Here is a 16,240-nt window from a genome sequence, read left to right as displayed (position 1 = left end):
CAATATTAGAAAGAATCTATTTGCAAACCCAATTCTGGCTAAACAGGAAAGCAAGCAAATACTGAAAAATGCATCCAATAAATCCTACTAAGAAACTGATATCCCTGAATGCATCCAGTCAGAAGTCTAATCTAAGAAATGTTGAGAAATTCTGCCAGAGCTGTGTCTGACTACTTAAAATAAGATGTGTAATCCATGATTTTTTTCTGATTTCAATTCTTATCTTAAAAGTTAGTCTAAGAATCTTAAAGTGGAATAAGGTATCCTTTCTTTCTCTTTTCTTTTCCTCTCTTCCCTTTCTCTCTTCTCCCCCCCCCCTTTTATACACACACACACACACACACACATACACACACACACTACTGCTTTAGCTGCAACCACTTGGTGAGGGAGATGTCCATTGAGTAATAGCCCTATCCCTGCCCTGCCAACTTCTAGATCTTCAAAGTGTTTCATATGACCATTGTGCCTCCTGACTCATTGCAAACATTTGCCTATCCCATCTGAGTATAAGAGTCAACCCTGCCTCCTCACCTCAAAGATTTTAAGTGCACGAGATGGGAGTGAAGTCTTCCCTCCTTTAAGTGTGAACAGAAGATTCAACACGGCTATCCCATCCTTCTCATCAAAGACAATGGTCTCAGTCAATTCAGCAGCTTCAGATGCAGCAGCTGCAGCAGCTTCTCTCTCCTTTCTGGCATCTTCAATAAGACTCTGACGTCTACCTATGAATTGTGGAGACTGGGCAAAGAGCACAAGAAGAGAAATTTCAACAGTCATGGAAAATGATGCTCATCTCTATGCAATATATGAATAATCAGCCTACTTCTGCTTCATCTAGCCCAAATGTAACTATTTAATTATCCTTCTGGTATCCTCCTGGATAATATGCTAGGTCAGGACACTTGTTTCAGCAATTTCATTCCTATAGACATGATGTTTCAATCAGTGATATGGGGGAGACGAACCCTTCTCAGTCATATTCCCATCCTTACTGTTTAATATCTATATGAGGGAGCTTGAGATGACAACATCTGGTATCCAAGTATGGGCCAGAGAGGCTGTTGATGTCTTGACTCAGGGTCTGGAAGCAGTAAGGGATTGAGGAGGGGGGAATAAGTAGAATTTAAATTCTGATATTGTTTATCAGGAAGCCATCAGATTCTTGATTGACTCTAGTTATCACTCTAGATAGGGTACTATTACCTCTAAAGGAGCAAGTTGATATCTTAGGGGTCACTCTAGACTCACATCTGCTACAAGATGGACAAATGGAGGTCACTACTGGCAAGGCTGTCCAGCTTTGGTTAATGTGCTAGTTGCCACCCTGGCAACAAACTTCCAGACTTTCATTATCCCAGACTACTATTTTATGTAGGTCTGCTTTTGGAGACTACTAAGAAGCCACAGTTGACTCAGACCAACAGCCCATGTTCTGGCTGAATATCTAACATTAATGTTGCAGGTACTGTCTCAGTAGCCAACGGGCTTCCAACAGTAGTGGGTTTCAAATCCTGGTGCTACCAGTCGCTATTGGTAGCGCACGGGTGCGTGCACTTGCTTTGCAAGCATGCAGCACTTCTGCACATGTGCAGAAGCTTCTGCACATGCGCAGAGCATTTTTGATTACCTCTGAGCGGGTGGGCGGAGCCTCCCGCCACTGCCGCTACCGGTTCGCCTGAACTGGGGTGAACCTGGAGCAACCCACCACTGGCTTCCAAGTATCATTCAAACACTATATAATCACTGATAAATTCCAATATATAGTGGCACCTAGGAACTGATAAGACTGCCTTGAGTGTCTGCCTTGAGTGATGCCAACACACTTCATGTGCACCTCCCCATGAGGGATTCTAAAGGTTCTCCCCTATACAATATTGAGGGATGGGGAGCAGAACTATGTTTTCACTATATGCTCCATCACAGTGGACAAGACCACTTTTTATTTGGATGGCATCTTCTATGATGCTTTTTAGGAAGGTAGTAAAGGCTGGATTGTTTTGAAGAACATTTACTTTTTAATATTGCTGAGTTAGGTGCTTGGGAGAGAGGATGGATAATTTTTATCACAACTTTAATATATCTGTATCAAACATTTTTAAGCTTTGTGATTATTGTTGTGTATTTATGTGAACTGTTAAAAGCCTATATTGAATTGGCAAAATACAAATGTTATAGCATACAAATAAATAATACACCATGCATTAAATACATTACTGAAATATACACAATGCTAAATTATTTCAGGCTGTAAAACCTACGGTGGCAATCAATTTCTTTAGCATGCCGATATCGATGTCGAAAGCAACAAGCTGTTATTTTCCAAAATGTATTCAATCATTTTGCTAATTTTTAACTAATTTATGGCAACGATTTTATAACAGTTTGCCCCAAGTGGAGATGTGGGCATCAGTTCCCTTCTGATGAATCAGGTATTTTTCCTAGCCGTAAACCTCTGCATTGCCCCAGCTCAGGGAGGCATAAAGAGCAAAAACCTTAATCTCGCATATAATCAGCCACTACTGACATCAAGCAGCTTGCAGAGAAAGAGCCGAATGTTAAAAGAAAGGGCTACCCATCAATACAACTCCAAAGGCTGCCTTTTAAAAGAAGGAACTTTGTGTTGGTCCTTTTAGGGTGGACAATGACCCAAAAGACTCCCTTTGGTAAGTTGAGGCGTTTTTTTGTTTGTTTGTTTATGTCTTTGCTTTTGGGGAGTTTTATAGAAAAAAAAGGAGTGGGCTTTTGAGATAATTGCCTGAAAGCATGCTCAATTATTTGCTTTCCACCCCCATCTCTCTTTATTTTCAAAACACTGGAAATAATTTTTGCACATCTGGGAGCATATATAATAATATAGAGTGAAAAGGAGAGCATAAATGCATAAATAGCAGCTTTATCTATTCAAAAGCACATCCAACCCATGCTTGTCTGTTTTCCAGCAAAATACTTTTGCCAAGCTTACCGCTAATATGATATTATTTGCAAACTGGAGGTATTCAGTAGAAATTGTGCCAACCGGGTAACTGTGAGATGTGTTAAAAAGCAGATAGAGATTAAAAATGAGAGCCAGTTTCCAACCTGGTTAGAAACTGGAGAGCTTGTGAATCCTGCTTTAGGCAAAACCACCTTTGGCTGGTTCCACTATTTTAGCCTTAGGAAGCAGGAAATGGCAAACCGCTTTTGAAAAATCTTGTTAAGAAAACTGCAGGGACATATCTGAGAATCAGACACCATCGAATGGAAGAAGAAAAAAACATAAAAAGGCAAATATAAAGCATTTGAAAGAATTTCCATATATAGTGATAGTATTAAATAGTCATTTAGAGGTTCATTACTCAGTCCGATGAGGATTTGCCTCTTTCTTACTATGTAATATTTCCTTCCCCGACCTCATGCTCTATACACTTGATGGATTTTAACCCCTAAAATCTCCGACTACCTACACTATTGGTGGATAAGCTATCTGGGCTTGATTGTTGATACCTGTGGTTGATAATTGTAGAACAACTCAACTAGAAAGCATGACCAAAGGTCAAGGTGACAGAGCAGATAAAATGGGAAGGCTCCTCATTGCCCTCACGCCAATATCTGAAGCTGACGTAGAATGCGTTCAAGGAAACAGGTGAAACCAGATATGGAAACAATGTGAACATAGTTCTAGAAACCAGTATATACCTACTTACCTACAATTAATGCTATTTATAGGATTTACTTTTGTATGAATGTGTATCAGCATATACTCTTAAATGTGGTGATGTTGTCTAATCTAAATTATATCTTATGTAGTAAAAAACCCTGTTGATTTTTTTTTATAATATCCCAGCTTGTAATGCCTGACATTTCCAACCTAGTACCTTCCAAATTCCCAGAATCTTATTGGCTCCAAATGATTGGTTGTTCTAGGAATTGCAATCCTAAATTATCTAGGCAATGTTAGGTTGAGAAAAACTCCTATATGGGACTATGGTCTTTTGGTTGATTTTATGGTGATGCTGCTTCAGTGCTTCAGTTATTTAACTTGATGTGTTATTTACGTCCAAGCCGTAGGCAGAGTGTTTCTGTGAAAAACTTTTTTTGTTCATCCCTGAGGAATAAGATACACTCATCTCTATCTCCCTTTGAACAGAAGGTACAGGTTACTTCATTTATTATTTTTTTTATTAATTTTTAATATTTATTAATTATTTAGAATAGAATAGAATAACAGAGAAGGGACCTTTGGAGGTCTTCTAGTCCAACCCCTGCCCAGGCAGGAAACCCTACACCACTTCAGACAAAGGGTTATCCAACATCTTCTTAAAAATTTCCAGTGTTGGAGCATTCACAACTTCTGCAGGCAAGTTGTTCCACTTATTAATTGTTCTAACTGTCAAGAAATTTCTCCTTAGTTCTAAGTTGCTTCTCTCCTTGATTAGTTTCCACCCATTGCTTCTTGTTCTACCCTCAGGTGCTTTGAAGAATAGTTTGACTCCCTCTTCTTTGTGGCAACCCCTGAGATATTGGAACACTCCTATCATGTCTCCCCTAGTCCTTCTCTTCGTTAAACTAGACATACCCAGTTCCTGCAACCGTTCTTCATATGTTTTAGCCTCCAGTCCCCTAATCATCTTTGTTGCTCTTCTCTGCACTCTTTCTAGAATCTCAACATCTTTTTTACATCGTGACGACCAAAACTGAATGCAATATTCCAAGTGTGACCTTACCAAGGCATTATAAAGTGGTATTAACACTTCACGTGATCTTGATTCTATCCCTCTGTTTATGCAGCCCAGAACTGTGTTGGCTTTTTTATTCATTTATTTCCACCAGCACTCAACAGACAATTTTCTCTATTGAGGAAGATTGGTGATCACTTTTGCTTTTATTTGCAGAAAAAAGCGGGGGGAATCACAATTGCTTACTACACTGCCTATCCGATATAGGTTAATCTTGTTTGAAATGCAACCTGCTACATTAAATAAGGAAGAGAGGATAATGAAAGCTGAAAGCGGCGGGTTTTATTCCTAACGGTACTTTTTTAGTTTGTGATTTCAAGCCGGTGTTTCATTATAGGTCACGCAACAGCCATCTGGGTCCAAAAGACCTTTCCACCTTATTGTGTAGCATTACTTCTCTATATATATTTGGGGGAAAAGAAATTAAAGATAAATATGGTAGCTTTAAGCTTCCCTCTCTTTTTTTTTTACTATGAGTTCAAGCAATGCCCTTGCATCTGCTCAGTTAAAAAAAAATTGTGTTTTACAAAGCAGTGAATCAAGACTGCTTGTATCTAAGAGTTACTTGGCTAGCTTTCCATATGAATAAACCCTGGAACCTCGCCTGAAGAGTGGGACAGGATTTTATATCTTTGCTTGCGTAGGAGAATTCAGTTCCATTCTTTGCACAAAGGCAACAATGAACATCACTATTGGGATGGCAGGGTGGTATTTGCCTGGCACTTGACAGATCTTGCAAAATTTACTTCCTGACTGCAGACAGAGAAAGCAAAACAAAACCAGGACCACCCTTTTTTTTAAAAAAAAATTTTTTTAACTTAAACATACCATCTTCCATTAAACAGTGTGTCATCAAGGTACAAATATCTCTGTGCAATAACAATCAAAATTTACAACAGTATTCATTACATTGATATTGATTCTCTAATCTTACAATAATAATAATAATGAGCATAATACATCTATTCATTTCTCCCTCTTAACGTATCTTCTAATAAGAATATAATAATCTTAAATATAATAATCTTAATAGTCATATTAGTAAAAATCATCACATTGTTTGCTCCTCTATCTTAACATGTTTTCTACATTTCACTGATCTCCATTTATTTCTAACTTCTATTTTTATTTTCCAACCATTCATAAAATAACTCCCAGGACCACCCTTGTGGTCCCTACATCAGAGGAAAGCAATTTAGGAACCTTCAGATGTTTTAGACCATAGTTTCTACAGTTGTCTATGATTTACCTCACTGGCTAAAATTAATAGAAGCTGATGAGATCTAAAACACTCCGAAGGTGGCACCTTGCTTATTCCTGTTCTAAACAAAATTGTACGGACTGCACATTTAGCCAAAACCAGCACAAAGTTAAAATGAGCAAACATTTTGCAGGGCTAGAAAGCCAGTTTGGTGTAGTGGTTAAGACATCAGGCTAGAATCTGGGAGACCATGAGTTCTAGTCCTACTTTTGACACAAGGCCAGCTGGGTGACCTGGGGTTCTTCCCTCTCTCTCAACCCTAGGAAGCAGGCAAGCAGGAAACACTGGAGGGATTTTTTCAGGCAGTCTCCAGCAGTCAGAACTGACTCAAAGACACCAAAAAATTCAGAAGCTGCATAAAATACCAAGAATTTCTGGCTTCTGAAACTTGAATGAATTAGGTATGGAACTAAATGATTGCAATTATAAAATATGTTTAGCGGGCTACTGAATTAAATCCATGTTGTGGATTGACACAGCATAGTTAGCCATAAACTAACTGAATGCGCTAGATTCATAAAATGCCACAAAAAATATAAACAAGACCTAGATTAACCTAGGTTGTACAAATGCATCTGCTGGAATTTCACACGAACTGTTTAAACTTGCGGTTTAATACAACCAATATTTTATTTCAACATCCCTGAAACAAATCCTCCCACCTTGATATTAACTCCTTCCCAATCCCTAAATATAAAATAATATTTGATTATGATTTTTCTTTATATATTTTTAAAAATAGCATGAAATCAAAACTGGAATGTGCTTTTTAAGGGAAGTGACAGTAAGCAGAGAAACTATGATCTTTTATTTAAATGTAACTAAAATGCTGTTTACAATTTATTTCCTATTATTCTCTTGTAAAAAAAAATATTTAAAAAGTTATCTAAAGAGCTGTTTTAGGATCACTTCTGCTAATCTAGTTTTAGATGTTTTGACTCCCTGCCTCCCCTTCTGCTTTCCCAAAATATCGTTGTTGTTATGAAAATGTCTCTTGGATTTAAAACTAAATTTATTACAATAATTCCATTGTTGTTTTTAATGGGGGGGGATTAAAAACCTCTCCTTCTCAGGCACATTACTCTAGTTTCATAGACAATTTTGGTTAAGATCTTTTACTAATTAATTGCAAGGAATGTACTGGAGGAGAATGTATGAAACTGTATAAAGCATGATTGCTTGTAGAATTTAACATATTGGGCCAATCAGCAAACTTTTCTTCACTGAAGTGACTTTACTACTCTAAATCAATAGTAGTGTACATTTAGAGTAAATATGAAATTGTTAACCCAAAGAGAATCAGAATTATTTCAACAGTTTGTCCTTCCTTCCAATAGTAACATCAGTTGCCAAATTACATTATATTTTGTGGTTGTTTTTGAAGAATAACCTGATAAATACTTTATTTCAGGACCATGAAGGGTGAAGTCTTAATCCTTTCTTCCTCACAGTATAAATAATCAAATAATAACAAATAATCCTCACAGTAAAACTCCTATTTGCTGCACAGTGCAAGATTTTCTGGGCAACAACCACAGGGTCCTTCCTTGCCCTATCTTCCAAGAAACGCAGTTTCTTGGAAGATGGGGCAATTTTCATTGGGTCTGCAATATAGGACCAAAGTATATTTTGCTATAGACTGATGCCCTGTGGAAATGCAACTAAGAAAGCAAGAGAAATGTATTCAGTAGTGTTTTATGCTAAAGCTGCTAGGGTGGAGTAGTTTATCTGACATCTTCATAAAGATTCCAAGTTAATGAACCAGAACACTCAAAAAGTTGGTTGACACACATATATGCGGTACTTGAGTCTTATGTACTTGATGATAGGCAGTCAAAAATATGAGCAAATTAAAAATAAGAGATTTACCTTTGGTGCTAGAAGTACAATGGGCACACATAAAGTTATAGCTAGCAATATCTATAAAACTTTAATACAGTCTGATACAGTTACATCAAGGTCTCATGGGGAGTTATAACCTTCCCTCTGTGCATATCTACTAGTACAGACTTAACTCAGATGCTGCCGCAAGGAAAAATGCAGAACTGAATTGAGATTCAGTGTTACAAAGAAGGTATTAGCAATTTGCCATTGGATACAAATCACTATTCTCTCATGCAAAACCAAGCAAATAAAGCAAGGCATATAACCGCACCAAATTTCTACTAAACTAAAATATTGTAAAACTCCAATTGCTAGGCAATAATAAGACATGCAAAGCAATTCAAGCATACAATAATAAAAGAAAGCCTTTTGTCATTGTTTTAGCTTTAGCCTAGCTTTTATATGATTCCACATTTTTCCCATTTTATAATATATATATATATATATTATTTTGTCACTTTTTCTTCTATAAATGGCATGCTTCTTTTGGTCAACTGCATTATTCTCTGGTACTATTAATTAGCACCAACATTTCTAAGGACCGATCTGCCTAGCTTTTGGATTCTCTCACAATAGGTTGATGCTCATGATACAAAGTTAGATTTCTCTTCCTTCCCTACATTTGCCTGTCTCTGCAAATCAACATCTCATCCCAGGGATGGCTGAGAGCATCTTTGCTTACCATGATGGCCTCGGCTTGTTTAGAGTCCAGCTCCGATACTGCCCGCCGGAAGCCTTTGGCTGAAGAACTGGAGGCGTTTGGGGTTGGCATCCTGGCTGATGAACTGTCTTAGCTTCCAGCACTGTTTTCCCTTCTTATTCTGGGTTTTTATAGGGCATGTCTGACGTCAAAGACCCTCTCTGATCCCCTCTGTCCACCTCCCTCCCTTCAGCCTCAGGGAGAGGAAAGAGGAGGAGGGAAGAGATGCAGAGGAAGAAAACACTTGTGTCCCATTAAATGTAATTGCCACAAAAATGACAGGCACCCAGTTCCTGCAAACTCACAGTTGACTCCCTGGCACCCAAAGTATTTGCTCAGTTATTTACTCTGGCTTTTTACCACAGCTTCCTCTAGTCATATGCATGCTGAACATTCTCAGTGAATTGTCTGCAGTCTGCCTTTGATAAATATGACTGTATTAGCCCTGCCAAGCAATATGTAAAGACGTGAAAATAAATAAGAGCAACATTTTGCTGGTTGTATGGGTTGAGTCACGTGGTTAAAGAAAGAGGATAGAAAGAGGTTTTGGGGGCCTGGGTCTGAAATCATTGTTAAGTGTTTGGTGGAGAACTTTGGGGAAATTTTGCCGGGTCAGAAGAATGGAACATTTGTCTAAAACGTAAGGAGTAGAAAGGTTTCTGATCTTCCACAACAAATGCTAAATAGCTACAAACAGCAAATGCTAGACAGCCACAAAAGGCAAACTTTCAAGCCTTCAGGAATACACAATTGGGGCTTACCTACATTGAATATATCTACTAACACTGAAATAGTGCCTTTATTCTGTAAATGTTCTCCTGCTCTTCCACGCACATGACACTCAACTATCATCTAAATATAGAGGCTGGGGTTCTATCAGAATAAAGACGCTTGACTTAAATTTCAAGGCTGACAAACATTAATAAAACTACTCTCCATCAGGGGTAAAATCAGTGGTGGGTAGCTACTGGTTCACCCCAGTTCGAGCGAACCGGTAGCGGTGGCAGCGGGAGGCTCTGCCCACCCACCCGGACACTTCTGCGCATGCGCAGAAGCAGCGAGCATGAGTGTGCAAGTGCTCACGAGCGAACCAGTAGCAATGGGTTTTGAAACCCGCCCCTGGGTAAAATGCACATCCCAGTGGATGGGCAGAGCCTCCCACCGCCGGTCCTACCGGCTCACAAGAGTCGGATAGATCTGGCCAGATTTCACTGCTACTCTCCATGTTAAAAATTACAGTTACCTTAACAACCTCAGTAAGGTTGACTGGGAGCTGTGTTTACTTTCTTTTATAGATCTTCTATATCTCAGAAAGCCTATCTGGTTTGTTTGTTTGTTTGTTTGTTTGTTTGTTTGTTTGTTTGTTTATGTGCATTGCCTGATCATCCATTTCAAAGCAGGCTTACAATTCTCCAGAATAAATTAATAAAATGTTCACTTCTGCTTAGTCTGCTAATTATTATTAATGTATTCAAATATTTCTGTGAGGCTGAAAACTCAGAACTTTTTACTGGATCCTAGTACGAAATGTTCCATGTCCTTTCGATCAAGAATAGGAGATAACTCCCAACAACTATTATGAACATGGTCAACAGGCAGGAATACTGAGTGTTCTCACTCCCTGAAATAAACTGTATACTTTAAAAAAAAAACTTAATGGGGAGGGAACAGTCTTTTTTCCTTTCTTTCCAGCCCCTTTCCTCCCCACACACAAACATGTTGCTTGTTTCTTGATTCAATGACCTTCTCTACTAGCAATAATCAAAAAAGAGGGAGAGGGAGAAAGGGAGGGAAATTTCCACTTTTAAAACGTAAGTTCATGAGGTGGAGAAAATTCTAGAATTCAGAATTAGGTCTTAAGCTGTATATTGAGTTATGTTTAGATATGCTATGTTCATTCTCTGATTGATCTACTGCCAGTTGCTCAATCCTATAGAAGGCAAATCTACATACATTTCATAAAAAGAGCAAATAAACATATGAGGACAAATATATTGGTGTTATTGTTAGCTTTTTTTATTTTGGCATCAGGGTTACTGGATCAAGAATAAAGATACTATTATCCATATTTTTCACAAAAAAATCACATCAATAACAGATAGCCAAATTTGTCAGGTATGATTCTCTCTGGTTTCACATTTTTCCAGTATTACGTTGGTATTGTTACTTTTTTGAGTGAGCTTGACTTTTTTTCTTTTAAGACCAACCTAAATCTTCCTATAAAAACCAACACTCATTTTAGGAGGCACTGCTAAACAATATTTTATATTCTAATATGACAAGCAGCTGTTTCTAATGTGCTTTATTTTCCCTCACATATTTTTGTGTATATTCCTATTCCAATATACACATTTTCTTAGGTATTCTTAAGTGATAGGTTATATTGCAAAAAAAATTGAAAAGCTGCAGATATCACTGTTTAATTATGTTCTAGTTTGTGCAAAGCTTTGAGAGGTGAAAATTAAATAAACTCACATTAAAATGTGAACTAAGTGGATTTTCTCTGAAGGTTAACAGTCCCGTCCAATGTTTGAGACTGGAAAAAAAAATCCTACAAAGGCCCCTCAGCAATAGCCAGATGGTTTCTACCTTTGCTAGGCAGTAAAATAGAGATAAAATGGATGGCTGTCACTGTTGCCCAATGTGCTGGTTTTTCTCTCATCTCAGGTCAGAGAACAAGAAGGGCCAGAGGCATAGTAAATGAGTGGGAAGAAGTCTTTTGTCAAGTCCAAATCAGGAATGGACGAATTGACAGTGAACCTAGATCAGTGTTTCCCAACATTTGCAATTTGAAGACATGTGACCTTCAATTCCTGGCTGGGGACTTCTGGGAATTGAAGTCCACACACATCCTAAAACTGCTAAGGTTTATTTATTATTTATTTATTTATTATTAAAATTTATATGCCGCCCTTCTCCCGAAGGACTTGGGGCGGTGTTGTGGCCCCACCTTCTGAGCCTATCCCATCGGAGGAAGAAAGCTCCGAGCATGAGGAAGAGGAGTCAGCCAGGCCTCCCTCTCCAGGCCCCTCCCCTCTGGCACTGTCTCAGGTGCCGGCCAAGGGAGAGGAGATTAGCAGGGAGACAGGTGGCTCGGATGAGAGCGAGGGAGAGACATCATTCCTGGACGCACGCCTCCGAAGGCGTGATAAACGATTGCAGCAGCTCAGGAGGCATGCTAGGGATTAGAACTGAGTCACTGGACCACACCCCAGAGACTATATAATAGAGGGTGGTGGCCAGTGATCCTTGTGACGAACAAAAGTAAACCTTGGATAGTCACTAAAGCGTCGTCCGGAAACTGCTGAGAGGAATATTATTCTGATTGAACTTTTGTACGCTAAGTATCTTATCTTTCTGTTTTGTGGAAATAAATGCACTTGGCAGACGGTGTGTAAATCGCTGCCAAGTTGGAGATAAAGACCTGGGTGTGTGCCAAAGTGTTTCCTTAACCCTCGGCTGGCTGTGTTTGTGTGTGTGTGTGGACGGGGACAGATCAGGCGGCTCACACAACTAAAACAACAACAATCACACCTAAAACCAATATGAAAATTAAAATCTCCAAAATTAAAACCTCGTAGTTGATCAGGGAGTTTGCTGGAACAGCCATGTCTTCAGGCCAGTGCGGAAAGTGCGGAGATCGGGAGCTGTCTGAAGCTCAGTGGGTAACCCATTCCAGAGGGTCGGTGCGGCCACAGAGAACCCCTCATCCTAGGGGTCGCCAGCCGACATTGTCTGGCCGACGGCACCCCGGAGGAAGGCGGCTCTATGTGAACGCACTGGAGGCCAGTAGGAGGTGGTCCTGCAAGTATCCCGGGCCCATGCCATGTAGGGCTTTATAGGTCAATACCAGCACCTTGAAGTGGATCCAGAAGGCCACCAGCAGCCAGTGCAGCTCGCGCAGGAGAGGTGTTGCACGGGAATAATGGGAAGCTCCCGTAACAACCTGCGCGGACGCATTCTGGACCAGCTGGAGCCTCCGGGTGCACCACAAGGGCAGCCCCATGTAGAGGGCATTGCAGTAATCCAACCGAGAGGTTGAGAAACACTGGCCTAAAAACTTTAAAGTCTAATTATTATGAAGGAAAGACTGACATGAAGATTTTGCCAGTTAGTTTTTACCCAGCATAATTTACTGATCAGAGATAGAAGATTTAGCTAACTTTTTGGATTCACTGATTCATCAATTGGTTGAATGAGAAACTATTGACCAGGTTTGTTAATTTTCCTTTTCTTCCTTTCTTGTTCCTCTTTTCCAGTGCCTCATCATGGGTAGGAGATGTTTTGTAAAATGAAATTTAATTATTTTGTTTCCAAAAGGTGGAAAAAACTAGTAGATTGGGTAAAATTGCAAGAGAGGCTGATCTATATCTTCTTTGGAATGGTAACAGAAATGGATATATAGTAGCAATTTCTTAGAAGTAAGCATATTTTTTAATGAATAATTGAAGTGAATTACCAAGTTGGCCTCCTCATCTTTCCTATCACATAATCCTGAGCATTTTAGTTCCCAGAAGAAAGAATTGCTGTATATAACAGGGTAACATCCAGCTGATATTTACAGTCCTTAGATTCCCTCAATGTAGCTACTAATTTCTTTGCTTTAGTTGCACATAATACTAATGGGTATCTATGCCTATCTTAGCATTTGGGACTTTGTAGTCAAATGTGATAATAGAGAGAGACAAGTTGATAGATAGAATCTAAAGAGAATTATGAATGTCACTTTGTTCTCCCAAAGTTCAAATCCTATCTGAAAAGATGATTAGAGTACAATGCATCAAGGAACTTATGTGATGTGGTTCCTGTAACAAGCAGAAAAATGAAAACTGCCCTGGGGAGTTGACTTAATGGAACCGATCAAATAGGAGAGAAACAGTTCAGACTGAGCTTAAACACAAATCCAAAGGAGATGAAAGAAATGGCATGATCAAGGGCAACAATGTAAATCCTTGGGATGCTTGCTTTGACTTCTGAGCATTGTTTTGGAGATATAAAGAAGGGAAAATATACCTTCCAGGCGTATGAACATTATAACTTTAACGTTCCATGTGAAATGTGCCCATCACTCAAATCCTTTCTTATGGGTTTTGTATACATTCTTGGAAAGTGAATAATTATTTTCCAAGAATGTAGTAAGAGCTGTCTGTCTAGTTCAGGCATTGCCATCGTATCTTTTTGCAGGTGTTTTTCTAAGGAGTTCTAGCATAGTGTTCTAAGGAATGTTCATAGTGTTCTAAAGAGTTCTAGCATAAGGCCGTGATGACGAACCTATGGTAGGTTTGTCATCATGAACCTATGCCGTCCAGAGTCCCTTGAGAGTTCGGTGGCATAGAAATGCGACAAAATAAATAAATAAATAAATAAATAAGTGCCACAGGTGGCATAAAGAGCTCTTTCTGTGGGCATGCCAGCTGTTGCCCCAGCCCAGCTCCACCACGCATGCACCTCCCACCAGCCAGGTGGTCTTCAGGTCTCTGCCACGCATGCACGAGGGTGGGGTGCATGTGGGGGATGCATATGCATGTGTGGGTTCGTGTGCGTGCATGCGTCCCCCCACACACACCCAATTTTGGGCCTGGAAGGCCTCCTGCACCAACCTGGAAGCTAAAACATGGCATGGGGGGCGCTCGAGGCCCCATTTTGGGCCTGGAAAGCCTCAGGGGCAGGGCGCATGCACAGGGGGGCGCTCGCATTGCATTTTGGGGGTTCAGGCATGCTTGCGTGAATTTGCGCGCATGCGTGCTTTGAGCACTCAGCACCAAAAAGGTTAACCATCACTGGTATAGGGTGTCCTGCTTGATTCGGGGGGGTGGACTAGAAGACCTCCAAGGTGCCTTCCAGCTCTATTCTGATTGATTTGTGATTGATTGATTGATTGATTGATTGATTGTCCCACAAGTGTTGGACTACTTTGGAAGACAGATGTAATGGCAAAGAGACATAGATTATTTCCTTGATTTTTTGCTGTGCATTCTTTTATAAAATGGCTTTTCCTTTCTCAGCCTGCATTTAAAAAAATGTCCTGATTCTTCCAAGATTCAGTTTCATTGGGGATCTCTAGTTCCAGCATCTGGGAAAAGGAGAAATGGTTTCTTCTCATCCACTTTATCCACACTGGTACACTTCAATCAAGACTAAAAAGTGGCAAATGCCACCACTTTCCTCTCAGCAAAGCTGTTCCACCCCTGTGATCATCTTAAATGTTCTCCTCTGAATCTTTTCTAGATCTCCTATATCCTTTCTAGGTGCCATGGACCTAAATATTGCTGATGTCTTCACACCATTGATTTACATATAAGTGCATTACAATATCTCTATTTTCAATAAGAGCCTTGGTGGCGCAGCAGACTAAAGCACTGTTAAGTAACACCAGCTGCCTGCAATTATTGCAAGTTCAAATCTCACCAGACTCAAGGTTGACTCAGCCTTCCATCCTTTCGAGGTAGGTAAAATGAGGACCTGGTTTGTGGGGGCAATAAGCTGACTTTGTATAAAAAAGAACACTGCGGGGGGGGCGAAAGGCCTACTAAGCAGATATATACAAAAGTATGAAGGCTATCGCTTAATTTATTTTATTTTATTTATTTTATTTTATTTACTAGATTTTTATACCGCCCCCTCTCCCGAAGGACTCGGGGCGGTGAACAGCCAAGATTAAAAACATACAATATAAACATTAAAATACGTTTAAAACAAAAAATACGAATTAAATCCAAAATGGCTCCCCAATTTAAAACGCCTTACCCATGACCCTATAATTAAAACAAATTTAAAATTTCCACATTTAAAAAGGGGGAAGATTTAGGCCAGGCCAGCTTGATGGAATAGAAGAGTCTTAAGCGTGCGGCGGAAGGTGTGCAGATCCGGGCTCCTCCGTATCTCCGGGGGGAGCTTGTTCCAGATCGTAGGTGCCCCCACAGAGAAGGTTCTCCCCCTAGGGGCCGACAGCCGACATTGTTTGGCCGACGGCACCTGGAGGAGCCCCTCTCTATGGGAGCGTACTGGCCGGTGGGAGGCTATTGGTGGTAGCAGGAGGCTATTGGTGGTAGCAGGCGGTCCCGTAAATAACCAGGTCCTAAGCCATGCATTAATGCATTGTAAGCCACCCTGAGTCTCCGGAAAAGGGCGGCATATAAATCGAACCAATAAATAAATAAATAAATACCATTTCTTATTATCCATAACATGGTGTTGGTTGTTGTATTTAAAGTTGATGTATACTGCTTTTACACCTTCGTGGACTGTTTACCATTATTCTAAGATCTCTTTCCCCATCAGTCACTGCCAGCTCTGATCCTCACATACAGTCAGGTCCATAAATATTGGGACATCGACACAATTCTAACATCTTTGGCTCTATACACCACCACAATGGAGTTGGAATGAAACAAACACAATGTGCGTTAACTGCAGACTGTCAGCTTTAATTTGAGGGTATGTACATCCAACTCAGGTGAACGGTGTAGGACTTACAGCAGTTTGCATATGTGCCTCCCACTTGTTAAGGGACCAAAAGTAATGGGACAGAATAATAATCATAAATCAAACTTTCCCTTCGTAATACTTGGTTGCAAATCCTTTGCAGTCAATCACAGCCTGAAGTCTGGAACGCATAGACATCACCAGACGCTGGGTTTCATCCCTGGTGATGCTCTGCCAGGCCTCTACTGCAAC

General features: G+C 40.0%; 1 protein-coding gene across 1 annotated transcript in view; it reads right to left on the bottom strand.

Annotated features, from left to right (window-relative positions):
• The window catches only part of TH (tyrosine hydroxylase), a 28,161-nt gene extending 19,392 nt beyond the window's left edge, over nt 1-8,769 (bottom strand). The window contains exons 1-2 of the mRNA XM_034416882.3: nt 8,546-8,769; nt 535-741 (exon numbers count right to left, since the gene is read on the bottom strand). Coding sequence (XP_034272773.1) covers nt 535-741; nt 8,546-8,635 — 297 coding nt within the window. The 5' untranslated portion in view covers nt 8,636-8,769. The remainder of the gene's footprint in view (nt 1-534; nt 742-8,545) is intronic.
• Nucleotides 8,770-16,240: the final 7,471 nt, after the last annotated feature.

Source organism: Pantherophis guttatus, chromosome 1 (assembly GCF_059756535.1).
Source record: "Pantherophis guttatus breed Tessera chromosome 1, ASM5975653v1, whole genome shotgun sequence".
NCBI lineage: Eukaryota > Metazoa > Chordata > Lepidosauria > Squamata > Colubridae > Pantherophis > Pantherophis guttatus.
Note: the sequence above shows the minus strand (reverse complement) of the source record. Positions and strands in the feature narration are given on the sequence as shown.